The 27319-nt window shown below is 40.4% G+C and overlaps 1 protein-coding gene across 1 annotated transcript in view; it reads left to right on the top strand.

Annotated features, from left to right (window-relative positions):
* LOC135481000 (multiple epidermal growth factor-like domains protein 8) overlaps positions 1-27319 on the top strand; it is a 58819-nt gene that overhangs the window by 10416 nt on the left and 21084 nt on the right. Inside the window, 22 exon segments of the mRNA XM_064760931.1 lie at positions 316-441; positions 1805-1988; positions 2385-2563; positions 3740-3949; positions 4533-4988; positions 5541-5644; positions 6352-6632; positions 8033-8252; positions 9546-9775; positions 10712-10853; positions 13058-13289; positions 13767-13932; positions 15410-15597; positions 16240-16520; positions 16916-17069; positions 18709-18901; positions 20518-20681; positions 22008-22152; positions 22937-23198; positions 24643-24778; positions 25507-25711; positions 26990-27192. Of these exon segments, the coding sequence (XP_064617001.1) occupies positions 316-441; positions 1805-1988; positions 2385-2563; positions 3740-3949; positions 4533-4988; positions 5541-5644; positions 6352-6632; positions 8033-8252; positions 9546-9775; positions 10712-10853; positions 13058-13289; positions 13767-13932; positions 15410-15597; positions 16240-16520; positions 16916-17069; positions 18709-18901; positions 20518-20681; positions 22008-22152; positions 22937-23198; positions 24643-24778; positions 25507-25711; positions 26990-27192 (4461 nt within the window).

The following is a 27319-nucleotide window of genomic DNA, read 5'->3' as shown; positions in this document are numbered from 1 at the left end:
AATGTTGATAGGGGCCAGTTTGGTCAACTACAGTGTAGTTTGTGACAGGCTTGTGCGTGCAGACATACAATGATGATGGAAACAGAAGAAAAATTTAGTATAGACTATTTCCGTATTTGAAGTGTAAAAATTCACTTTCACAAGCACATAAAAACCTCAAAGCAATACTTTTGTGATAAGGTTTTCTGATAAGAAATTCATCAATCACAACAACAAAAAACTCATTCTAATTTGATTGATTTATTTGATTGGTGTTTACTATAGAGAAAGGCTCTTTTTGGAGGGTTTAGTGATGGCTTTATGTTCTAATTTCAGTCAATTTCCCTGGATGTTTATGACCACTGCAATGTGTACAGCAAAGAAACCTGTACTTCGGACCCAGCCTGTAGTGTTTGTATCAAGCCCACCTCATTGACTTGTGTCAACAGAGCAAGTCAGAATGTAAGTGTGACACATTGTCAGCATAGCATGTCAAAATGTAAATGTGACACATTGTCAACGGAGCAAGTCAAAATGTAAGTGTGACATATTGTCTACAGAGCAAATCAAAATGTAAGATTGAAATAGTGTGAACAAAGCAAATCAGAATATACTTGTGAAACATTGTCAACAGAGCCTGTAAGTCTGAAAATGTGTAAGCATGTCAGCAGAGCAAGTCAGAATGTAAGTGTGAAATGTGTAAGCTTGTTTATAGAGTGTGAAACAGTGTCAACAGAGCAGGTCAAATGATGTAGGAATGAAACATTGTCAGCAGAGCAAGTGAAAAGGTAAGTGTGTAACATTCAGCTTTGTCAACAGAGCATACCAAGTTAAAAGTTAAGTGTGTAACATTTAGCTTTGTCAAGAGAGCATGCCAAGTGAAAAGTTATGTGTGTAACGTTCAGCTTTGTAAACAGAGCATGCCAAGTGAAAAGTTAAGTGTGTAACATTCAACTTTGTCAACAGAGCATGCCAAGTGAAAAGGTAAGTGTGTAACATTCAGCTTTGTCGACAGAGCATGCCAAGTGAAAAGTTATGTGTGTAACATTCGGCTTTGTAAACAGAGCATGCCAAGTGCAAAGGTAAGTGTGTAACATTCAGCTTTGTCAGCAGAGCATACCAAGTGCAAAGGTAAGTGTGTAACATTTAGCTTTGTTAGCAGAGCATACCAAGTTAAAAGGTAAGTGTGTAACATTCAGCTTTGTCAACAGAGCATACCAAGTGAAAAGGTAAGTGTGTAACATTTAGCTTTGTCGACAGAGCATTCCAAGTGAAAAGGTAAGTGTGTAACATTCAGCTTTGTCGACAGAGCATGCCAAGTGAAAAGTTAAGTGTGTAACATTCAGTTTTGTCGACAGAGCATGCCAAGTGAAAAGTTAAGTGTGTAACATTCAGCTTTGTCGACAGAGCATGCCAAGTGAAAAGTTAAGTGTGTAACATTCAGCTTTGTTGACAGAGCATGCCAAAGGGAAAGGTAAGAATAAAATGGTTTAAGTGCCAAATGTAGGAATGAAACAGTGTGGACAGAGTAAATCACAATGTACTTGTGTGCGTCGATTAATTGAGCTGGTCAGACACTGAAGTTAAGAAATAGAAAAAAAGAACATGAATACATGTAAAACAAATTCACACGGTCAATTTAAAATGTAGTCAAGAAACCATGAATAGCATTGGTCAAATATACATGTACAACCGTAAAACAGTGTGAAGGAACTACTACTGTATGTACATACTCGTAAATGTTTGTGCAATTTTTACGAATTTCTGAACTAGTTTATATCTGATAATTGTAAAAGCTTTCACTGTTTTTCTTGTTACCTGTCAGAGCTGTACCCAGCGTGGGAATGACGCTCTTTGTAAGGGCTTCTGTCGTAAGTTAAACAGCTGTGACTCGTGTCTGAACCTGGGTGGCCATTACCCGACTGTCGTCACTGACAACTCCTGGTACTACCAGAGCTTCCAGTACTGTGCCTGGTGTGTGAAAGAAGCCAAGTGTCAGCCGGCCAATGGTGAGTGGCAGCAATCGGCTGAAAGTGTAGTGGACTTCCCAGTTTGCAATGGTTGTCTTTGTCAGACATTGTTAGCGAACATGTTTTTCTAGTATGTGGTAGCATTTGGCTGGGAGTGTTTTCGCCTGTCATGTAAAATATTCATCATTATAAATGGTAAGAGCTTCAAGTAAATTTGGTTTTGTATTGCTTGTACTGTAAATCTTCAGATTTTGGGATTTCTAAAGCATTTTTTTTAATGGAATTTTTTTGAATTGCATACAATTATTATGAAAACTCATTTGTGCTTCGTAGAACTGAATGTGACAAATTGTTGGTTTACAAGGTTGAAGAATTACACATTGTAGACAATGCTTTTTATGAGTATGAAATACCAGTGATTTATTTTGATTGCAGCTTTGTCAGACACCTGTGCTAAGCAGTCCTCCCATAACACAGCCTCGGGGAACCTCGGCTGGTGGAACGGCCCGAGTGTTCACTTGATAGAGTTACGACAGTGTCTGACCGAGGATCGCCCAGCGGGACTTCATTTTCTGCGATATCGGAGCCCGCCCAATGAGACGTACCCAGATGAGGTAAGGCTAAGTACTTGGAAAAGGTACAAGTCACAATTATTATAGTCTTAGTTCGCCAGAGAATTGTTGTCTTGCTGATGTGCTTGTATGAGGACCTATCGACATACAATAGGCCATTGTTGATCTTTCAAGATAAGTTGTTTACCTTTATCGTTTGATTAGTCTATAATATGTTTGGTGAGTGTGCCAACATGAGGGGTTCATGAAAAATAAAGGTTTTAATTTTTGTTCCTATGCAGAGAAATATTATCAAAATAAGATTAAAACTACACCAGGTTAACATGCAAAATGTGAAGAAATAGAGTATGGATTGATAAAGGTATCCCATACAAAGTTTATGAAACGTGTAGTTTTATTTTTGTGGTGTTGCATAATCAAACAGAAATTGGGCCATCCAAAGTAAGAAAAATAGTAAGCAAAAGAATCAAAAGCACATCTATGTTATCAATTTCAATCAGTCAGGTGCAAACACGAGCTGTCACACAATCCCTGGTTTTCCCTGTAGCTATATTTGTATTGAGTACAAGTGATGGGACATACTGTTTCTGGTTTTTCAAGCATAGCACATCTCATGGCTGTGGAGCATTCCAGAATAAAAGTTTATTTATAAAGCTACGAGGCATGCCAAAAACATGGCTGTAGAATTTTGTTTCAACCTCTCATGTGAAGGAACTAATATTATGCAAAGACGATATACACCGAGAGGTGGTTCAAATGTCCACTATACAAAAATATTTTCAGATACCCTTTTCTCCTGAAATAAAAAAACCTAATAAAATATGGAAAACCATACAGTATTTTTCCCTGTACTTTCATCTGATTTTGGCATGATTTTTAAGTCTGTTTTTCCCTTAAGCCTCCAGGATAGCTTCTTGCTTGAAAAGTTCATGGAAACATGTAACTCAAAAAGTTAAAAATTTGCAGATATTCTCATAATGGTAGACTCGAGAACGAGCTACACAGAAGGTCCATATGACAGTTGAACACATCATTTTCTTCTGTGACGATGCATTATTTGTGTACTTTATATCTGTTTTCTGAGCACACGTAAACCGATAAATGTGATGTAAAATAAAGGAAAGAATAAATGAGTTCACAGCTTTGGACTGTCATCACTGTCTTAATACAGACGAGAAGTAGTTTTACCAGTTTTCCGTTGTTTGACATTTTTTACAGTTGGAGATTATCAAAAAGACCAAACAGGAACTGGTGTTTAGGAGCTGGATAGAGAAAGAGAACAAAGAGGATGCCCCTTACACGGGAAAGTTTGTTGGCTACATCTATCCACTAAACATCAGCAAAGGTTACGCCATCAATATCTCCATGAGCACGTCACAGTCCCGCGCAACCTTCTACCTCAGCAAAGACGACAACCCCAAAAATAAGGTGACAACAAAAGTGTTAATTTAACATTTTAAAAAAGGCATATGTGTAAATCACACTAAAACTGATACTTCTTACATAGTAAAGTCAAAATACTGTTTGACAAGTTGAATTCTGGCTAAGATATTGTAAAACAAATTTCAGCTGAAATAATGGAAAGGAACATACCAATTTGAATGATTGAAATTTTGACTTAAGACTAAGATTGCTTCATGATCCCATGGCCTGAAGTTAAGCTTTTTTCAGGTGACACAGTTTGCTTTATTGTACTTGATTCATCTGCCTTTTTGGGCCACTTAAGAGGGGTTTTTTTTTGTTTGTGAAGTTTGAGTAATTTCTTATAAAGTTTTGGCAACAAAAGTATTATCTGCTTTCTATATGCACATTTTTACATGCAGACTTTGGGTGAAGTACGGGAATTGAGTCTTAATCCGTTTGATCCATATGTGCATTGGAACAGTTTTCCAGCAACCTGCAGATTGTCATGTGTGATCCTCAGGTCAAGGGAAATACTCTTGACTACGGCGTTAAACACCAATCAGGTAAATAAAGAAATAAACATTTCATTCTGTTACCTGTCCTGTAGGAAATAGTTGCTGAGCAGGCTTACAGGGGGACGTCATCAACGCTGAATGCCGCGCGGCCAGACCACACCCCTCTCTTTCCAAACGTAGGACGAGGGCACCGCTACTACATGGAATTGAATGCCACACAGCTCATCACGGGCAAGGACAAGCAGCCGAGTGCGGAGCTGACCCTCCAGCGCAACAGCTCAAACCAAAACAGCCAATGGGAGCCATGGACCGAAGAGTTTTTGGAGCCGTTCCACGGCGGCAACTGTAGCCAGTATTACAACTGTCTGGCGTGTATGGCAGACACCGCCTGTGGCTGGTGCACGGAGGATAACTCTTGCCACCATCGTGAAGCGTCGCAGCGCACTGGCCAGCCGACCTGCGGGCAGGAAGTGGAGCGCCACCTGGTGTTGGCCTTCACAGACTGCCCCACATGCGTTGATCATGTTGACTGTCATAGCTGCGTGTCGGTGAGTGCCTTGTGTTTGGTACATACCCTAAATGTTTTCAAAATTCAACCTGAAAAGAACATTTTTGGAGGGAAATAAATTTCATAAGATATTATTTCTGATGCTAAAATTTACATTTTCCGAGTAGGATATTATCCTACCTTACAAACAACTCTCACAGCACTTTTCTGAAATCAACAGAACTTCCAGAATCTGGAAAAATGTGCATCTTGGTCAAGGAGTAAATGTCAGATCATTTGGGGTACAGGGATGTACAGTTATAGTAGCGTAAACAGAACTTGTTAGAACAGTGAACAGTGTAGCCCAGCTCATGGTGCCTTCCTCCCTGGTCATACATGGGAAGGTATATATTCTCGTGCACGGGGTATAAAAACATCAATCAAATAAATGCATAAATCAATGAAATCATAAGTTTCCCCTGGGGTCTGTCTCGTTCCCTTCCACCTTAATGGTGGCCTAAGTCACATCGGTGAAATATTCTTGAGGATGGCATAAAACACCAATCTGTTAAATAAATAAATAAATAAATAAATCGATGAGCTTGTTTTTCAGGACAATTTATGTGAGTGGGTGCCGGACTACCTTTTCTGTATTAGACGTGGACGGTTCTCTGATTCTATTCGCAACACCAGTGCCTGCCACTTGCCCTGTAAGAGGTAAGCAGACCTATATATGTAAGCATGTAAGTGGCAAGATTCAGGAGCCACATACTGTAAATCTTCAACCTTTTCAATCAACGTCTTTTTCAGTGGAATTTAATATAATTGCTATGAAAATGACCCTAAAATGATTTTTTTGCGTCTTTGAAGATGAAAGCTTCATAAAACGGTGCAAATTATTTCTCTACACCCCGTAGTTCTCTCGAATGTTTCAAAATATTGGTTGCAGAGGGGGTTAAAGAGTAAAACTAAGCTTGTGCCAATGTACAAACTGATTTTCTGTGTCTGCGATTTACTTACATGTATCAAGAAGTGCAAGAAGACAGAAAAGTTTTTATTATCAGAAAAGTTTTGTTGTCAACAAACTTTTTACATGATTGTAATTTGGCAGTATATGATGACAAGTTGAGAAGGTGTACTTTTATTTCTTTTACTACTTCTCCACGTTCATGATTACAGGATCTCACACAACTTGTGGACTATACATATATTTTTTGAATGTATTTTTATTTTGAAGGTTAAAAAGCATAACTTTTTGTCTTTGTGATATTGCTTAACTGAGATATGGTAGTTCAAAGTATTAAAGCGAAAATGTGCATATTGAGAAAGTGTCGCCATGTTGTCAGGTAAGGCATAAAAACACCTATCAAATAAATACAGTAATTAACCATGGCCTAACAGCAAACCACTGCACCTTTCTGCAGCCATACTTCCTGTGAGACGTGCCTAGGGGTGCAGAACGAGTGTGCCTGGTGCGAAAACCTGCAGACCTGCTTCACGTTCTCCGAGTACACAACCCGCTTCATGTATGGCCACTGCCTCAAGTGGTTGGATTGGGAGGCCAAGACGGGCACACTTCAGCTAAAGTGTAACAGCTGTCAGTCACACAACACCTGTAAGGAGTGCATGCAGAACTTTGGCTGCGGCTGGTGCAGCAACGATGAAAACCCAGCCATCGGCAAGTGCATGCAGGGTGACTTCGCAGGTAAGGTTACAAACGTCAGTCTGTGGGTGTACGTTGTCATGTCAGATACAACCTCTGCTATCATTGGTTACCTGTTGTGTAAACTTGGCTATCTTCAGGTGTATCGAGGGCGACTTTGCAGGTAAGGTTAGAACGTCAGTGTGTGGGTGCGTTGTCATGTCATTTACAACCTCTGCTATCATTGGTTACTTGTTGTGTAAACTTGGCCATCTTCAGGTGTATCGAGGGCGACTTTGCAGGTAAGGTGATATTGTGAAGCTGTGGGTGCGTTGTCATGTCCGGTACAACCTCTGCTATCATTGGCTACTTATTGTGTTGTGTAGCTGTCGGCATGTGCATCAACTTCAGAGGTGAGTCAGCACTTTCAAGACCTGTGTGTTCTCCAAATATTGTCTAGTATGAATATGTGGTTGCCCCATCTTAATACCAGCAGGGTTGATAGTGCGTTTTTGGCTTTGTAGGCTCCCTTGCATAATGTACATATGAAAATGATTAGAAACCTTCTCTTTCGACAGCCAATGGCTTTGTGCCCCACGTACTTCCGCCAGGTGTTTTTCAGCCAATCAGTGAATGTCCCTATATAAGTGTGTTCCTTGCTTTGAAACCAATGCGCGGACTCATTTTATTCCTTGAACGAATATTAGAAAACAGCAGTAAGAAGTGCTGTGGATGATGTTGATGTGTTTTTATCCACATGACCAAGCAGCAGAAAGTCAATATGCTATCAAGCAATACCGGTGATAGCCAAAGGAGGTTGAACGTCTAATCTAGACTATGTTGTTGTTTCACCACTAATTTCTTTCTTGCCAATTTCATGCTTCAAAATGACGGCCTCCTCAATAATCTTTAAGACGTCGATGTGCAGGGAGTTACATTTGGCGCAAACCTTTCTTCTACATCTACTGTGAAATACACTCAGCATACTTGTCACTACAGCCACTTTCCAGTGCCTTGTTGTTTGAACTCCTGTCTGTGTCAATAACTTAGGTGCCCATCGACCTTTGTAACAGGTGCTGTTTGATTGTTACTGTCTCTGTATTACATGTGATTGAGATGTAAATTATCATTATTTTTTTAAGGGGGCCTCGGTGGCCAGCACGCAAACATGGCGCAATTACCCAGGAGCCTCTCACAAATGCGATCACTCTGAGTTAAAGTCCTAATGCTGGTTTCCTCTTGAGCTGTGTGTGGGAGGTTTATCAGCAGCCTGCAGATGGTCTCTCTGCTTGGTTTCTTCTCACCATGATGTTGGCCACCCTTGTATAACTGAAGTGTTTTTGAGTGTAGTGTAAAACAGTAGTCAAATAAATAAATAAATAAATAAATACATTTTAGAGAAGGAAAGGTTCAGATATATTTTTTTGTCAGTTTTTAATGTTGTTGTTGTCTGTTTTGCCCAGGTCCCACATCTGGTGAGAGCTGCTCTGCTGTTATGGCTTTGCTTGGGAACAAGACACAGAATGCTAGCTGGGCATACAGTGTCTGCCCGGACGTCCAGGAGTGTGAGCTGGGGCTTGATGACTGCCACGAGAATGCCTCCTGTATCAACACACTAGATGGATACAACTGCACCTGTCATCGAGGGTTCTTGGGGAATGGCAGAGACAGCTGTGAAAAGACGTGAGTTGACAGATATTTTTAGAATATTTTTAAGATTTAGTCAGTGAATGGAGAAATTGACATTTTGACTGTCACACTTGTCCTGTTTTTCCCAATTTTGATCTGAAGCTATCTGAGGTGGAGAGATTAAAATGCTTGTATTGCCAGTCGCTCGGACATGAAAGCTGTGAGTTCAATCCCAGCCTCGGACCCGGAATTCCAAAATTCAACCATTCATTGTTTGTTAGGATTTGGTGAAAATAAGACATCAGTCATGCTCGTTTGGCCATTTACTAAATTTGACATTCATTGAAGACCAATTGTCTTCCACCAAGTTGGTGTGCATATCTCTATGTCACACATGAGAAAGTTAGTCAGTAACTTGCCAAAGGTTGTTGGATTTAAACTCTACCCACAAAACTGACTGCTATGATTAAGTGAAAATACTAACAACATTTTAACAAATTAAATCCACTTTCTCTTGTTGTATCATTCTGTTACAAAAATATCCTGAGAACAAATTCACATTATTTCATTATTTCACACAGACTAGTCTTATTTTGTTTTTTTTTAAAGACATTGTAGATGAAATTTATTGATATGGTTAAGCTATTTTGTTTAGCTAACAGATATTTAGGATATGGTGTTACCATCAGGTAATTCCTAGATTTTTGCAGCAGAGTTTTTTTTTTCTTCTTGTGAACACAGTCTGATTTGGATTAAAGATGTACACGTTTGCTTATAAAAGTTTTCTTTTTATTAGCCCTTATTATGGAACGACATTGTCTGTTTGTCTGTTCATAAACTTTATAGTGTTATGCTGGCTTCCTCTCTGGCTGTTAAGTGGAAAGATCTGCAGGTAACCTGCGGATAGTCATGGCCTTCCCCCAGGCTGTTCTTGATTTCCTCCCACTGTAATGCTGGCTGCCGTGGTATAAGTGAAATATTCTTGAGTACGGCGTAAAACACTGATCAAATATACAAAATATAGTCTTACCACTGTAACTACAGAGCCACTTTATTTGGGATTATAGAATTGTATTCGTAAACTTTTTGTCTCCACCACCATAGCAGAACCCAGTGAAAATACATCACATCTCTTTATAACTGACAGAGTTATTCCCCCTTTGATTATACATATTTTAGCTTTTCTCGTCAAGGCTGCATTTGGAAGAGTTGCTTCACTTAGAGATTAAAATGAGAACATTCTGAGTGTTTAAATCATTAACCTCAAATTTAGTTGCATGGTCAGTTTATTTTTACTATCTTAACGGTAGGAAAGATCTTGTTAAAAGTTTGGCGTGTATTTCACAGCTGCTATCACATCTGTGACAAGGGAAACTGCTCGGGGTCACCTGACTACGTGTGTAATTGTTCACTCGGGTGGACAGGGGACAGTTGCAACATCAGTTGTGGCTGCAACAACCACAGCACTTGCAAGAAAAACGGCGTGGGCACGTGTGATTCCTGTCAGCAGAATACAGCAGGCGAGCATTGCGAGATCTGCCAGCCGGGAAGCTACGGAGATCCACAGCTACCAGCAGGTAGTGTTTTGGGGAGGGTAGATTGTCATATGGGGTCAGGTCATGCAACATTAGCTTGCTTTGTATGCATTGTAAAACTTATCTCTACATGTGTGTACATGTAGCTTCCTGTCCGGGCGTATGTGGGAAAGTCTGCCAGCATTTGCCGGTGGATGTTCGTGGGTTTCCCCCAAGCCCGGTCTTCCCACCATAATGCTGGCTGCCGTTGTATAAATGAAATGGTCTTGAGCACAGCGTAAGGCACCAATCAAATAAATAAATACATGTATGTATTACTGTACCAGGCGTTTGACTTTTCCTAAAATTTAAGCTTTGTGACATAAGGTTATAATCATTCATTTGTTTTAATTTCATGGAATTCTTTTTTTTTTTTTTTTGGTCAAATCCAGGATTGATAATTTTCATGAATTTGTAGTCAGTATTGCGCCTCAGTTGTGATATTTGTGATTTTTAACAATGACTTACTGAATAATTGAATAAATACTACATGTAGGCTATGTTTTGAAAACTGGTCCCCATGTGGTGCTATAACATTGCCCCCAAAAAGGCGCCGTTATTTTTTGTAATCATTCATTTTTTACCTATCTAATAATGGAATACATATAGAGTATGCATATTAAACAGCCGTTGTTATTAAAAGATGGCAAATCATGAAAACTAACATGTTTCTCCGTGGCTCAGGGGGTTGGCACAACGCAATGACCCAGGAGCCTCTCACCAATGCGGTCGCTGTGAGTTCAAGTCCAGCTCATGCTGGCATCGTCTCCAGCCGTATGTGGGAAGATCATGGGTTTCCCCTGGGCTCTACCTTGTTTAATCCCATAATGCTGGCTGCCACCATATACATCAAATACACCAATCAAATAAAATAAATAAATGTTGGCTTAAATACCAATCGATCAATCAATCAATCAATCAATCATTGTGGTTGTGCAGGCTGTCTTCTATGTGAGTGTAATGGTCATGGTAATGAGCTGCTAGGGACATGTCACAACGCTACAGGCAAGTGTTTCTGTCAGGATGATACCGACGGCGACCAGTGCGAGAACTGTCAACATGGCTACTATGGTGACCCAAGGTGAGTGAGGGCTTCCTTTTTGATGGGACTCGGTTTCCCATAAATTCAACTCCCAGGAAATCCAGTTGGATTGCGGCAAAATTTAATGACTTAACAACTCTTCAGATTGTGATTTGAGGGTGTGATTTGCCAACCATACCATAATGTACAGCAAGCAAGGGGTCAAATGTTCCACCAGAAAAAAACATACTTGAGGTTTGTTTTGTCTTCAGGAGGCCATTGCTTATTTTACATGGGAACTTCAAGTAAGAATAACAAACACAAATTAATGGCACCTCTATTTGACTAATGATTTGGATTCCTGTGAAACGTAATGGTGGGAATCCTGAAATGGATTCACTCAGGTAATAATTTGCCAGAATCCATGTAAACCCTCACAAAATTTGATGAAAACTAGATGACAATTTAGGATTTCTGTGGTCACTCTAACAAATTTTTGAAAATCATATTTCTGAGAAACCTGAGTGACAGAATTTTGTGAACGTGGGCTCTTGGCTTTAACATTAATTTGGGCGCACAGTGTTTTGTAACTTTGGTCTTCAGAAGAGCGCGTCCAAAATTTAAAGGCACCTTTTTTTCTCATTTAGAGGTCATTAATAATATGGTGACGAAACATTCAACATCAAGTGTGACCTTTCCCATATTTGTATGGCTAAACTTAATCACAGCAGTCCTTTGAAGCGATAAATATTGATTATGCGACATTAAAGGACAGAGAATCACACCTGATTGACTGGTGTGAGAGGTAAGCAAGTCCAGAGTGATTGGCTATGGCTGGTGTGAGAGTTAAGCAAGTCCAGAGTGATTGGCTTGTGTGAGAGGTAAGCAAGTCCAGAGTGATTGGCTTGTGTGAGAGTTAAGCAAGTCCAGAGTGATTGGCTGGTGTGAGAGGTAAGCAAGTCCAGAGTGATTGGCTTGTGTGAGAGGTAAGCAAGTCCAGAGTGATTGGCTTGTGTGAGAGGTAAGCAAGCCCAGAGTGATTGGCTGGTGTGAGAGGTAAGCAAGTCCAGAGTGATTGGCTTGTGTGAGAGGTAAGCAAGTCCAGAGTGATGGGCTTGTGTGAGAGGTAAGCAAGTCCAGAGTGATTGGCTGGTGTGAGAGGTAAGCAAGTCCAGAGTGATTGGCTGGTGTGAGAGGTAAGCAAGTCCAGAGTGATTGGCTATGGCTGGTGTGAGAGGTAAGCAAGTCCAGAGTGATTGGCTGGTGTGAGAGGTAAGCAAGTCCAGAGTGATTGGCTGGTGTGAGGGGTAAGCAAGTCCAGAGTGATTGGCTATGGCTGGTGTGAGAGTTAAGCAAGTCCAGAGTGATTGGCTGGTGTGAGGGGTAAGCAAGTCCAAAGTGATTGGCTATGGCTGGTGTGAGAGTTAAGCAAGTCCAGAGTGATTGGCTATGGCTGGTGTGAGAGTTAAGCAAGTCCAGAGTGATTGGCTTGTGTGAGAGGAAAGCAAGTCCAGAGTGATGGGCTATGGCTGGTGTGAGAGGTAAGCAAGTCCAGAGTGATTGGCTGGTGTGAGAGGTAAGCAAGTCCAGAGTGATGGGCTATGGCTGGTGTGAGAGGTAAGCAAGTCCAGAGTGATTGGCTGGTGTGAGAGGTAAGCAAGTCCAGAGTGATTGGCTGGTGTCAGAGTGAGAGGTAAGCAAGTCCAGAGTGATTGGCTGGTGTCAGAGTGAGAGGTAAGCAAGTCCAGAGTGATTGGCTGGTGTGAGAGGTAAGCAAGTCCAGAGTGATTGGCTTGTGTGAGAGGTAAGCAAGTCCAGAGTGATTGGCTATGGCTGGTGTGAGAGGTAAGCAAGTCCAGGGTGATTGGCTTGTGTTAGAGGTAAGCAAGTCCAGAGTGATTGGCTATGGCTGGTGTGAGAGGTAAGCAAGTCCAGAGTGATTGGCTATGGCTGGTGTGAGAGGTAAGCAAGTCCAGAGTGATTGGCTGGTGTGAGAGATAAGCAAGTCCAGAGTGATTGGCTATGGCTGGTGTGAGAGGTAAGCAAGTCCAGAGTGATTGGCTGGTGTCAGAGTGAGAGGTAAGCAAGTCCAGAGTGATTGGCTGGTGTCAGAGTGAGAGGTAAGGAAGTCCAGAGTGATTGGCTGGTGTCAGAGTGAGAGGTAAGCAAGTCCAGAGTGATTGGCTGTGGCTGGTGGATTCATTCTGTATCCATATTCCAACACTGTACAGTTATTCATTTGTTTCTGCCTTTTTATCTGACAGGAAAGGACAGAAATGCTATATGGGTTGTGATGACCGTAAGATCTTGACTGACATCATGGTGGGGTCTCTGGGGTCCTACCACAAGCGCTGGACTCCCACCCTGTCAGGACCCCGGGCCTACTGCCTTTGGATTCTCACAGTCTTCTCTGATGTAGATTCTCCGCTGACCAATCAGGTGATTCCCAGCATCACACTGGAGATTGAACCCAAGATTGATGTCAGGTGTCTGGAGGTAAGTTGAACTCAACAGCATCATGTGCAAGTCCACATATTAAAAGTAGTGGGCCTTGCAGGCTTGGATGGGTAAAGAAATTACTTAGGCTTGATGCGGCTATTAGAACAGTGAGGTCGTTTGTTCAAATCCGCCTCTTGCAGCTTTCACTACGACCTTAAAAGATTTTGTTTCTCTGGCTGTACTTGGGAAGATCTGCCAACAACCTGTGGATGGTTGCGGGATCCCCCGTGCCCTGTCCGGTTTCCTCCCACCATAATGCTGGTCGCTGTCATATAAGTGTAATCAAACACTAGTACATGAATCATAACATGTTGTCTGAAGGGCGGACAAGGTTAATTGGGTCCATAAAAGCTCCAGGTAACCGATAACAATGTACACATCTGTAATGATTATAAGAACACAGGCAAACACTGATTTAATGCAGTTTTGTCAGTGTCTCATTTTTTAAAATTTTTTCTGTATTTATCTCTACAGGACTATGTATTTGTGTATGACGGTTTACCCCATTTTGCCTCGGGTAAAAAGCCAACGAATTCTCGCCTGTTGGGTTCATTCTGTGGTCAAGGTCACAAGGAGTTGATGGCTGTGACAGCTCGCTCTGGAATTCTCACTGTGTTTTATCAGTCAGATGTCAGCCATGGTGAGTGTTTAAAGTCACATATATTATCACAGTATCCAAGGTCATCTCCATTATCACAGGCAAGGTTTTGTCCATTATCACATCCAAGGTCATGTCTGATATCACAGGCAAGGTTTGTCCATTATCACGGCCAAGGTCATGTCTACTATCACAGACTGGTCATGTCTGTTATCACAGCCAAGGTCATGTCTGCTATCATAGCTAAGGTCATGTCTGCTATCACAGACTAGTCATGTCCATTATCACAGCCAAGGTCATGTCTGCTATCACAGACTAGTCATGTCCATTATCACATCTAAGGTCATGTCTGCTATCATAGCCAAGGTCATGTCTGCTATCACAGACTAGTCATGTCCATTATCACAGCCAAGGTCATGTCTGCTATCACAGACTAGTCATGTCCATTATCACAGCCAAGGTCATGTCTGCTATCATAGCCAAGGTCATGTTCATTATCACAGCCAAGGTCATGTCCATTATCACAGCCAAGGTCATGTCTCCTATCATAGCCAAGGTCTTGCCCATTATCATAGCCAAGGTCATGTCTCCTATCATAGTCAAGGTCAGGCCCATTATCACAGACAAGGTCATGTCTATTTTCACGGCCAAGGTCATGTCCATTATGACTGATAATTATCACAGACATGGCAGTGTCAGCCAAAGTCATTCCCATTATCACAGACATGACAGCCTCCATCAATGTCATGTCCGTCATCATAGCCAAGGTGATGTCGATTATCACAACCAAGATCCTGTCTGTTATCACAGCCAAGGGCATGTCCATTATCACAGCCAAGGTCAAGGCCATGTCCATCATAACTGGATAACTGAACTAGATTTAAATGTTAAAAACTAACACCATTGGCAACACCAAATCGACACGTTTTAATGTCTCGACAAAGAAAGGACGCGGGCATGACAGGACGAAAGAATATATTGACGTGTTGGAATACACAAAATATATGTAAATACAGTTCTGGGAAGTTCTAAAAACGGTTGACATCGATTGTGTCATCAGGATTATGGGGGTTTTTTTATCGAGTGCAACACGATGTCTAAAGATGCCCACAGATTTCAGGCAGCCTGAAGATTACCCATAACTGTAATTAAGATGTTTTTCATCATGTCATTTTAGTTGTCATTCATTCTTCTGCACTTTCTGTGGGGCCTTTATGGTGACAGTTACTCTCCTTATGCAGAGAACCGTAGCCGTAATCTACTGAAAACAGGTAGGGTGGGACAGTGTGGTTTAGAGAGACTAGGTGACAGTAAGCAGTTGTAGACATTTTGCACAGCCTAACATTTATTGAGTAGACTACTTGCGACCACTTGTAACACATGTGAAAGGTTGTCATTAACTTGCCAATGCTCAGCAGTTTACCTGTTGCGCTCTGGGTAATAACACCACCCACAAAACTGAACGCTATCACACAAGTGAGTAGAGCGTTAAACAACTCCATTTCTTGACCCTCGACAGGTGTGACCAGCAATGGATTTAATGCCAGTTACCATGTCAATGGATGTCCTGATAACTGTGACCATGGCAACAGGGAGTGCATCAACAACAATTGTGTGTGCATGGCTGGCTTCAAGGGAGATAACTGTCAAGAGGAGATTTGTCCCAAGAACTGCTCGGCCAGTCTAAACCAGGGCTACTGTGATGAGGTTTGTAGTGGAGTTGTTATCCTTGTGATGTAGGGTCTGATTTTCCTAATCACTTATCTTGTTTGACCGCTTTGGTGGCCTAATGGTTATAGCATCTGTTTTGAAGTTGGGAGACCTGGGATCAAACCCCGGGTCGGGTCATACCCCGGACATGAAAAAATTTTACTTGTTGCTGCCTCATTTTGAAGGAAACAGGACTGGTTGGCCTGGTGTCAATATAATGTGACTGGGTTGTGTTTCATAGCCGGTGTCTTTAGCATGACACTTTAGTGATGGCAGCACCACAAGATATTTCTTCAGTTGTTTGCATGACTTAGTAAAGATCTCGAGTACACAAGTTAACAAAGATCTGGTGCTCACGGCACAATAGTGTAGTTCTATTGGTCAATTATCTCATACTCTTGAGATCTGTATTAAGTCGTGCGCACAAGATCTTCACTAAGTCGCTTGACTTAACAAAGATCTCATGCAGACAACTTATTAAAATAATGGAAACTTCAAACGTTATGTTGTTATTTTTTTTTTCCTTCGAACTATAATTCCTTACTAGCCATGTAACTTTTACAGCCTACATAATGGGGGTGTTAATGGGATGTTTATTAAATGTTCACACATTTATGTACCCTATGATACTGTCTTCAGGGCTGCGTGTGCAAGCCGGGATATGTGGGTCCTAGCTGTGAGGTTCAACTCATCCCAAATGGTGTGGCTATTGAGCCGATCACGACCTACGATGACCCAAACATGGATCGCGACCTTGGAAGAATGGGTCACACGATGTCGAAATGTGACGAGGACAGCCTGTACATATTCGGTGGATACTCCCTGCGATATGGCATTCTGGCAGATTTGTACCATCTCAACACAACCTCTGGGAAATGGACGCTGATTGAACCACAGAGTGAGAGTGTGCCCAAGGCAAGGTAAGCTGACACAAGGAGGGTGAGCAGCCTAAATATAGGACTGATATGACTGCCTTAAACTTTTTAGAGTGATCCTTATGAGAGGTGATATTTTCAAAATGTTCTTTTGACAAACAAGGGAAATTCTTATGAAGAAAACGCTGTGATGTCACATCACTTACATACATGCAGTTTTGAAAAGGTCCCCTTATATTATTCTACTTGACATGCTTTTTATAGAGCAGCAAAAATTTGAAAAAAAATATAAGAGAGTAAAGATAGATTTGGTGACAGTTTTATTCGTCACTTTGAATAGCGCTGACGGTTGCATTGTTGATGTTCACTTTAAATGGACGTTTGTCACAGCTTTTAATAAATACTGTTATTGAGAATATAATTGATTTTCTGCTGCCTAGGTACTTTCATGCTGCTGTGTGTTTACCAAACATGCAAGCCTTGTACGTCTACGGTGGGCTGGTGGAGCAAGAAGGGGCGGTGACTCCTACGTACGAGGCTAGCCAGGAGATGTGGAAATTTAACCTGGAGTCACGGCTATGGGCAGTAGAGGAGGTCAGGGTTTGGTTTCGTTACACCTCAACAAATTTTGATTGAAGAGCATTATCAATTAGTTGTTCGTCATTACTGTCCATTAGTAAGAGATATATCCCAGGCATCCCGGTTTCCTCAACCATTATTAGAATAAAAATTTCTTAAATTTAGTGAGTATGGTGTAAAACAACAGTTAGAACTCCTGAACCAAATGAAATCAGTACTTCATACCTGCAAGTCAAGTCTATAGTTTTGTGCTGCATGTCATGTAAATAACCTGTTACTTCATGGAATTTGTCCCATTTCATCGTGTTGCCATAAGATGGTGAAAAAATAACAGGCTTGTTTACAATAAATCACGTAGAAACATGATTTTTCACAAACTACGGTGCAGTATTTCACCTAAAGTTTGGTACGTGAAAATGTACTTCAGAAGCGCATGATACTTTTGATGCCTACACATAAGCTTTTCTCGGAAATTAACTGAACATCACAAAAACAAAAGACTGTAAAAGCTAATGAATCCATCAGAATCAAGCCACATGTGTCACTTGGAAAAAGCCAAACATTAAGTGAAATACTGCAATCGCACTTCTGTGCTCCAATCACAGAATGTGCAGCACGACAATAAGCTGACGAAAAATTTCATGAAATTATAGGAAGTTTACTGTAGCTTGGAAGTACATGTAGTCTGCTTCACAGCATAAAACATCATGCCAATAATACACAACAACGTGCAAGAGAAGCTTTAAAACATCATGCCAATAATACACAACAACCTGCAAGAAAAGCTGTAAAACATCATGCCAATAATACACAACAACGTGCAAGAAAAGCTGTAAAACATCATGCCAATAATACACAACAACGTGCAAGAAAAGCTGTAAAACATCATGCCAATAATACACAACAACGTGCAAGAAAAGCTGTGAAACATCATGCCAATAATACACAACAACCTGCAAGAAAAGCTGTAAAACGTCATGCCAATAATACACAACAACCTGCAAGAAAAGCTGTAAAACATCATGCCAATGATACACAACAACCTGCAAGAAAAGCTTCAAGTTAAAAACTCTTTTATTGCTTAAGGTAAAAAAAAAAGTTCCTTTGTTCATGTACCATGTAACCTATGAGAAGAAATGTTATTGCATTGACTGTAACATGGGCATGTGGTACGAAGGTCTGTTGGTAACCTGGGGATGGTTGTGGGTTTCCTCCAGGCTCTGCCCGGTTTCCTCCTACCATAATGCTGGCCGCCGTTATATAAGTGAAATATTTTTTAGTATGGCGCAAAACACCAATCGAGTAAATAAATAAATAAATAAATAAATAAACATGGGCATGGAAAAAAAGTTTTACAAAAGTTATTTAGAGTTGATGAACAATGGAAAAAACTGAGGTGCTGAATGGCTGTGAAGTTAAGAAGTTCCTGAAAGCACTGTAACGTGTGCCTACTGTGTGCCTACTGAACGTGGCAAGACAGTTGACTGGTCGACAAAAGTTGCAAACAAGTTTGTCAAGTCACTTGACACTGTAGGTGTTTTTTTTTAACCTTTAGCAACAAAATAGTCCGATCTTGATACTCCTGTCATGTGACTGTAACCATGAAACATAATTATCCAGTCATAAAGTCTTGTTTAACCTGAACGTGTCACAGGGTCCGAAGTGGGTACACACGTTAGCCGGTCACACCATGACCCAGATCAGCGACACCAAGCTCATGCTGATTGGAGGCTTCTCTATCCAGAACTACTTCTCCAACAAAGTGTATGAATACAACACCGGCGGAGGGTTAATGGCATGGAAGGAGTACACAGACCGTAACGAAATGCATGGAGCCACACCAGTTGGTCAGTAAATGTTGCATATGTTAGACTTGTATTCTTACAGACCATTTTGATGTTACATTTGATCAGTCCCTTAGTACGACGCAAAACACCAATCAAATATCTCAGTTATTTCAACGTATGCGGTCGCTGTGAGTTCAAGTTCAGCTCATGCTTCCTCCCTCTCCAGCTGTAAGTGGGAAGGTCTGTCAGCAACCTGCAGATGGTCGTTTTTTCCCCCCACGCTATGCCTGGTTTCCTCCCACCATAACGCTGGCCGCTGTCATGTAAGTGAAATATTCTTGAGAAGCATGGGTGAAACACCATCAAATCAAATAAACCAATCAAATAAGTAAATGAACATATTAGTCCCTAAACAAAACTAGGTATGTACATTCAGCAAAACAAAGTTGTGGCTGTTTTTGGTCCGATGCACGTACTTGTAGCTATTCTTCTGACGGGTTAAACCTGTTGGGAAAAATGTATTGCCAAACACTTTAAGAAAAGTTAAATTTAAAGTTTTTTAGGATGGCTGTCCAGGGACTAAATATAACCACTAGACCCCTGGTATCCATGGATACTTAGTGAAATATTCCCAGAAAGACCAACTTCAGGATAGCTATGAAATCTGAAATGTCATCTCTTCCTGATTCAACAGTACACTAATGCAAGAGGGAAAAAATATATAAAAATATGTTTGTAAGGCATAACTCAACCAAGACACCAAAAAAATGACCCTACACTAAAGTTTATGTTGAATAATGATTTTCTTTTATTCTCTATCAGTGTTAATTTCTGTCCCTGTCCTTTTTCATTATCTAGAGTCCAAAAAAAAAAAAAAAAAAATGGCAGAATTCTTTATCGACCATCTTTTTTTTAGAGGATCAGTTTCATTCCCAAGAAAGACTTTTTTAAGAATGATTTGATTTGGTTTCATTTTCCCTGGGAACAGGAATAACTCTAGTTATGTGACATCACTCTATTCAGAAGCTGCAAATTGTTCCTCAGGAAGGTATGGCAGTCATACATTCCCAAATTTGTCTGTGTACATGTCGCCATACATAAAGTTTCAGGACTAAAACATGGTCCCCCATGCTATCTGCACACTTCGTATCCCCACTCCCTCCCACAGCTAGACACAGAAATCATTTATTGTATAACAGTAATGTAAATGAGTGTGAGAATGACCTTGTACTTGTACATTCTTGGATAACAAAGTCCTTGGTGCTTCGTGTACAGTTACTTGATCTTTCTACACACCAGAATCTAAACAATAAAACTACAAGTTCTCTCCCTTCCTTTGCAGCTGTGTCCAAAAAATGGTGGTGCACTAAACTTTATATTGAGAATTTGGTAGAAGATTTTTTTTATTTCTTTCTCAATTTTAATTTCTGGAAAATCCCTATTTTTTTTTCTTTTTTTTTTTAACAAGCAGAATTAGAAAAAAAACGAAAGAAAATCCACCTTTCTCAACTGACCAACACTGTTGTTTTTAGAGGAATTTATGCCCAACAAAGATTTAATTCAGTTTCTGTGGGAAAAGGAGTAGTGCTTTAAAACCAAAAACAAATAAGCCTATAAAGCGACGAGTCCCATGGTGGCTGTCCCCATATTTACACCTGCTGTGTGTGTACTTCCAGGGCTGTTTGGTCATACTGCTGTCTTTCATGAGCTGTCCAATACGGTGTACGTGTTTGGTGGGTATGTTTACAAAAGTGACTCGTTTGGTCCATCCAGGGAAATGTACGCCTTTGACCTGGACAAAAACGAGTGGACCATCTTACAACCAGAAAATGGTGAACAGGTAGGATTTTACTCTTCAAGTGGAGCTCTTTAACAACTAAAGATAAAATAAAGTCCTACTGCATCATGTGACTGGTGAAAAATGTTACACAAGTTTTGTTGACATTAATTTATTGATCACCTTTCTTGCTGCGTTTTACTCAGTGCATAACCAGTGAATAACTACAAAGCCACAGACTGAGTACATTTGTCCCTTAAAGGTGACCCAGAACATGGGATTAGGATGGGATTCATCAACAGTGTTGATAGCGACTTGATTGGCTGAAGACAATTCATCGCAGAACTACTTTGTTTTCACTATGTGACTTTGTTGTCTGCATTGAGTGCAAACATGTAAGATACATTCATTTCCGAAGTTGAGCACTTTTGTGTGGCGGATGTGTATATTTTGTCCTGTGGAGAAACGTTGCGCTTTACTCTGAGGATGAATGAATGTCCCATCTTTAAATTACCCTGCGATTCTCTAAACAGACACAGGAGAAAAAAATAATCTTGCTCATTTGAGGCATGATTTTGTACTTTTTATCGATGTTTCTTTTATGGGATGAACAGAATCTCGCAACTTGTGACCACGTAGTATAAAATTTACTAAACGTGAGTCAACAATTTCGTTTGTTTCTCACCAGAGGCTAAAAAATTTGATACTGTAATTCTTCCACCTTTCTGCATGTTTGCAGTGTGTTTATTCAAGCTAATTTTGAGAACATTAGGCTGTGTAGACTGATAAAACTATACTTTTTTTTTCGTCCATGACATTAGCCAATCCAACCATGTGGGTTTGACTCAAAAATCAAATTAAAAATGTGCATAAATAGCGCTGAAAGTTGCTCTTTTGTATGTGAAAATGTTGAGGAATTACAAGGTACTACAGGGTCACTTGTTGATGATTCCGCCTCTCCTAAACCTGGTCAAGGTCTCGTTAGCAAACAAGTGCAAATTTCCAAAAACTGCAACATAACAGAAAAATGCTTGTAGTCTTGCACTCAAAGGCCAGACCAATCAAATAAATAAATAAATAATAATAATAAAAATAATAATAATACTAAGACTTTATTTTCTGATGTAGATGAATTAATAAGTTACAAACCAATCTTCCTTGAGTCCCACATGCTCAGAAAGTCATGTATGTGTAAGTACAGTTTATATAGAACATAGATCAACCTGATATAATTAGGCCACTGACTGTATGCAGTGTAGAGTATCATAGACAGTTCTACGCTTAATAAACAGAGGCATATTTTGACATAATAAAAACTTCCAATCTTTAAAAAAATAAATACGGAAAGATAGTTTTGATACTCAGGTGCTTGCTTTCCTCTCTGCACAGCCTATTCCCCGGTTTTTCCACAACATGGTTGGTAGGGAGAGTGACCTGGTGATTATCGGGGGTATGACAGAGAACGGGGAGATGACTGCCAGCATACAGGTATACCGTTACACCTGTAATGCCTGGATAACCGTCAGCAATACAGGTGAGTCAGGGGATTTAGAAGAAAAGACAGCAAATATTGTAACTCAAGTTATTTAGGAAGAGGGGTGGAAACTGACCTTTATGGTCACAGAGGAACTCTGACGAGCTTGGTCACTTTGTGAATCAACTTCCAGTTAGGAAGTCTGATGAGCACACAGGATACGTCATGTTGGAGCAACACTAAACATGATGTTGCATCATTCGTACCTTATGTAGATATGGTTAAATGGCCATGAGACTAACTCATGGCGGCGCTGTTGATGTCTCAATGTAAGGGATTTTACTTACTTTGTAGTGTGATATCTCGGTTGTGCAACATCAAAAAAAATAAAAAAGTTATGCTTTTTAAACTTCCTGTGGGATACTTTTATTGATGCATATATACGTTTGTTTTACTGTTGTTTTTCCTTTAATGCAGATCTTTGTAGTTTAATTATTATTGTTTTGTTTTTTTATTGTGTCATTGATGGACATTGGTGATTGATTTTGTGTAGATACTCTGCACAGCTGATTTATCTCTGACCAATGAGGTTGCAAGTTCTAATCCAGGCCTTACTGGTTTTTCTACATTGTATACAATGTACACTAGATAAATTTACCTCTGCATGAAACTTCTTCTCATGAGGATGATTGTACTGCAGTTCATTTAGTTAGATGGAGTCTTTTACCCAAGCTTACTTGGCTCTCACATGTCCTTAATTTTGCTCGCCACGATATGGCTGAAATATTGCCGATGTGGCATTAAGCCATAATTGTTCATCACAATTTTGCATTTCTCTTGTCAGATTATGTGCATATGATGGGAAAATTAAAACCAGCCATTGGATCGACAGCGGTGGCTATGAACGACTCTGTGTACATATTTGGGGGTTACAATGGTGTGTCCATGGGGTCCTTGATAAAACTGACCATTCCCAGTGATGTCTGCCAGGTACTGCGTGACAGTAGCATGTGCAGGAGGACAGTTGGGTGCTCTGGGTGCATTGTTCCCACCCCCACGGGCAATCTGTCTTACTGCTACTCCAGTGGACTGAGAGCGCCTCATAGGTAAGGGATAGGTGAATAAGGGCTCATTGAGTTTGATTTATATAAAGCTATGCTTATATAAAAGCTATAAAGCTACTTGTACAAAGCTATGCAGCAATGCGACAACCATGACACAAGAGCAGTTTACAGCCCATTATCGTATTCTACCTGAAGTGCATATGTTGAGAAATGTGTGCCAAGCTATCTTCATATGATTCTTGGTACTCGCTCTCCACAGTGGCGGTAGATCCAGGGTCAATCCTGGGTCGAGTCACACCTAAGACCTTTAAAGAAGAAGTTGTAACTTCCTCGCTTGCCATTCAGCATTAAAGGGTATAGTGCAGTATAATTGCTTGGGCAGGGCGGCTTGCTTGCCTTCGGTAAGGTGTCTCAGTGAAGCAGCACTAGATAAAAGAGCGGTGGAAACCCGTCCTGCAACAAGGAGGCACATTACATGCACTCAAAGGATTCCTTCGTTGTCATATGACTGAAAAATCGTTAAGTATAATGTTAAACCCCAAGCTCTCACTCACTTCACATTGATTGGTGCATACAGCCACAGCAATAACCTATATGACATTTAGATGGGTGCATACAGCCACAGCAATAACCTATATGACATTTAGATGGCTGCATACAGCCACAGCAATAACCTATATGACATTTAGATGGGTGCATGCAGCCACAGCAATTCCTAATCTGACATTTTAATTTATAAATGAATGTGTCACATTGCGTTCTGCTGAAACTGACAGTAATTGCTAATCGAGATATGCAGACTACAAATTATTTCCCATAATTCTTTAGTATTGCCTAGTGTATTTTTAGTAACGTCGTCCCAGTGACCAATCAGACAAGAGGTTGTACAGATATACAAACTACCATATAACGTGGAGGAGTCTCCAGAAATGCGGTCTGTGTGAGTTCAAGTCTAGCTCATGCTGGCTTGCTTTCTGGCCGTAATGTCTGGGAAGGTCTTTTGGTGGGTTTCCCCTGAACCGTGCCCAGTTTCCTCCCACCATAATGCTAGTTGCTGCTGATTAGTCAAATATTCTTGAGTACGGTGTAAAACACAGATCAAATAAATAAATCAAATATAACGCAGTGGCAAATTTCTCTCTAGATAAGTACGTCTGGGGCCTGTTTCACAAAGCCATTTCTTTCACAAAGCCTTTTTTTATTTTGTGTTGACTACTGTAAATGTTCAACCTTTTTAACCTCTACAGCTCTTTTGTCAGTGGAATTCATGCAGGCAGTTATGATGAAAATGACACTGCCATGATTTATTTGTGTCATTAAAGATGCAACCTTCGTAAAACTGTGCGAATTATCTCTCTACGTCCCAAAATGTTTAAAAGTATTGGTCACATAGACGTTCGAAAAAGTTGAAGAATTAGGGCAGTTGAGTTTAGCATACTAATAAGTAAGAGTCGTGCTCATATTTCTTCTGTATTTCTTTTATCAGCTGTGACTCCTCCAACGCCACACTGCGCCAAGGCGCGTTGTGTACAAAACGCTGGCTGAATATTGCAGACTGCGAGCAGTTCACTAATTGTAGTCAGTGCCTGGCAGTTTACCCACAGTTCAAGAATGCCACAAAGGTGAGTATGCGGGAAAGTCTACCTCTCCTTTAAAGTCGGCAAAAATTTTCCAGAATCATCTTCCTTCCCTGTTCCCAAGTGGTCTTATATCAAGTTTTTTGGAGATTTACTTCCATCAATATGGGATGCAGATATGTGAGTCACACATGGGAAAGTTGCTCATTAACTTGCCAAAGGTTGGTGGTTTACTCTCGGCACTCTGGTTTCCTCCACCCGTAAATATGACCCTAATGCACACCCTAATTCTTCTAATTTTTAGGACGGGTATCAGTAGTGCTGAAAACAAGGAGTTACATTACAAGCTGTGTTAAAAAAAAAAGGGAGACATGCACGCATTCAAATATTGCCCAAAGGTCGATTTACTCCATTTGGCACATCTACATACATATGACATACAGTGTACTTACAATGCACTAATGACTACGAAGAATGTAGGCTTTCTAATTAAGTTGGTTATGTATGTATACATGGACACTATTAAGGCAACCAGAAGTGACTTGAACCCCGGCATGACTTCTTTAGCAGCTGTATTTGTATTTGTTTTCTTTCTTAAATGGTATGATTTGAAAAATTTGGTACTTATTTCTTTTTTTCGATGTATGATATGAAAAATGATTTTGTACAGTTAACAGTTTTGTATCTCTTTCTTTTCTTCTGATGTGTCTCGTGAGAAGTTGCTAAAAATAAGAATAACAGTTTTCTGTATTTGTTTCCGTTTCTCTCGTCAGGCGTGTATGTGGTGTACTAACTGTGATGTTGGCCGGTGTGTGAGCATTAATGATCGCTGTGGAGAGAAGAAGTGCCGTGGGGTGGAGCAAACACCGATCCGCCTGGCTAAGGGCTGTGTGGAGGCCAGATGTCAGGCTGCAGACTGTGACAAATGCTCAGATCTGGAGACCAAGTGTCTTTGGACAACACACTCCAAAAGAACAAGTGAGTGACCTTAACCTTCAGAATTGTTTCCATGTCAAGTACACAAAGCTCTCACCATCAACAAGTTCCCTCTGTTCCAGTGTTCAAAGCGACCAGATTGTTCTATATGTACCAAATTATCAAATTTGTCCCATTGATGAGGTGATCAAATTTGTCCTGCTGACAAAGTGACCAAATTGCTCTTGTTGACAAAGTGATCAAGTTTCTTCTGTGACAAAGTGACCAAATTGCTCTTGTTGACAAAGTGATCAAGTTTCTTCTGTTGACAAAGTGACAAAATTGCTCTTGTTGACAAAGTGATCAAGTTTCTTCTGTTGACAAAGTGACCAAATTGCTCTTGTTGACAAAGTGATCAAATTTCTCCTGTTGACAAAGTGACCAAATTGCTCTTGTTGACAAAGTGATCAAGTTTCTTCTGTTGACAAAGTGACAAAATTGCTCTTGTTGACAAAGTGATCAAGTTTCTTCTGTTGACAAAGTGACCAAATTGCTCTTGTTGACAAAGTGATCAAGTTTCTTCTGTTGACAAAGTGACCAAATTGCTCTTGTTGACAAAGTGACCAAATTGCTCTTGTTGACAAAGTGATCAAGTTTCTTCTGTTGACAAAGTGACCAAATTGCTCTTGTTGACAAAGTGATCAAGTTTCTTATGTTGACAAAGTGACCACATTGCTCTAGTTGACGAAGTGATCAAATTTCTCCTGTTGACAAAGTGATCAAATTTCTCCTTTTGACAAAGTGACCAGAGTGCTCTCATCAAGACAGACTGACTAAATTTTATGCCATCAATAAGGGGACAAAATTTTCCCTCCTGTACATAAAAGTGAACCAATCAACAAAGTGACTAATTTTTTTCTCATCAACAAAGGAATGATTTTTTTAAGTGTCTTCGTTCCAATCTACAAGGTGACTGAATTGTTCCACATAAACAAGGCAACTGCTAAAAAAATATTTTTTGATCTTTTGTAACAATGTGAGCTTGATGTAAGTTTACACTGATTCTCAGTTTGTTTCTCCCAGGACAACCTGTCATCAGTCGTTACATCTGCAAGCTTTATGGGCTTAGCATTGTCGATTTCTTGAAAAACATCTTGGATGGTCTTCCAGTTCGAATTGGGGTTTCAAAGCACCATTTCCAAATAACAGAAAATGTGCATAAAATGGAGGGGTAATTAAGAAATATAAACTGTGCCTCAAAAGTGAGCCTCCATAGAACCATGCTCTTTGATTTAAGATACCTGTTCATGTATCCTTTAACTCTGACCTTGTTGTCCACAGGTGAGGTGATGAGGTCGTTAACGTCAGTCGCTCGTTACTCAGGTAACTGTGTTGAGAATACGATTAACTTCAACCACCCGCTGTCCGGCAAACAAAAGTGTCCACGCCGTTGCTTCTCCTTCACGACCTGTCAGACCTGCCTGGATACGGAGAGCGCTGAGGGCGGAGCTAAAACCTGCGTCTGGAGTGACAAGCTTCAAGAGGTACGGTATGAGCTCAGCTTCAAACCCATATAGAGTTGAGAAATGTTGTAATATTGTCCTGATTTATGTTTGGATGAAACACTGCCTCGCAGGTGTTACATTGTTTGATACTTTGAGCTCTTCATAG

This window comes from Liolophura sinensis, chromosome 13 (assembly GCF_032854445.1).
Source record: "Liolophura sinensis isolate JHLJ2023 chromosome 13, CUHK_Ljap_v2, whole genome shotgun sequence".
Lineage (NCBI taxonomy): Eukaryota > Metazoa > Mollusca > Polyplacophora > Chitonida > Chitonidae > Liolophura > Liolophura sinensis.
This window is presented reverse-complemented; position numbering and strand designations above follow the sequence as displayed.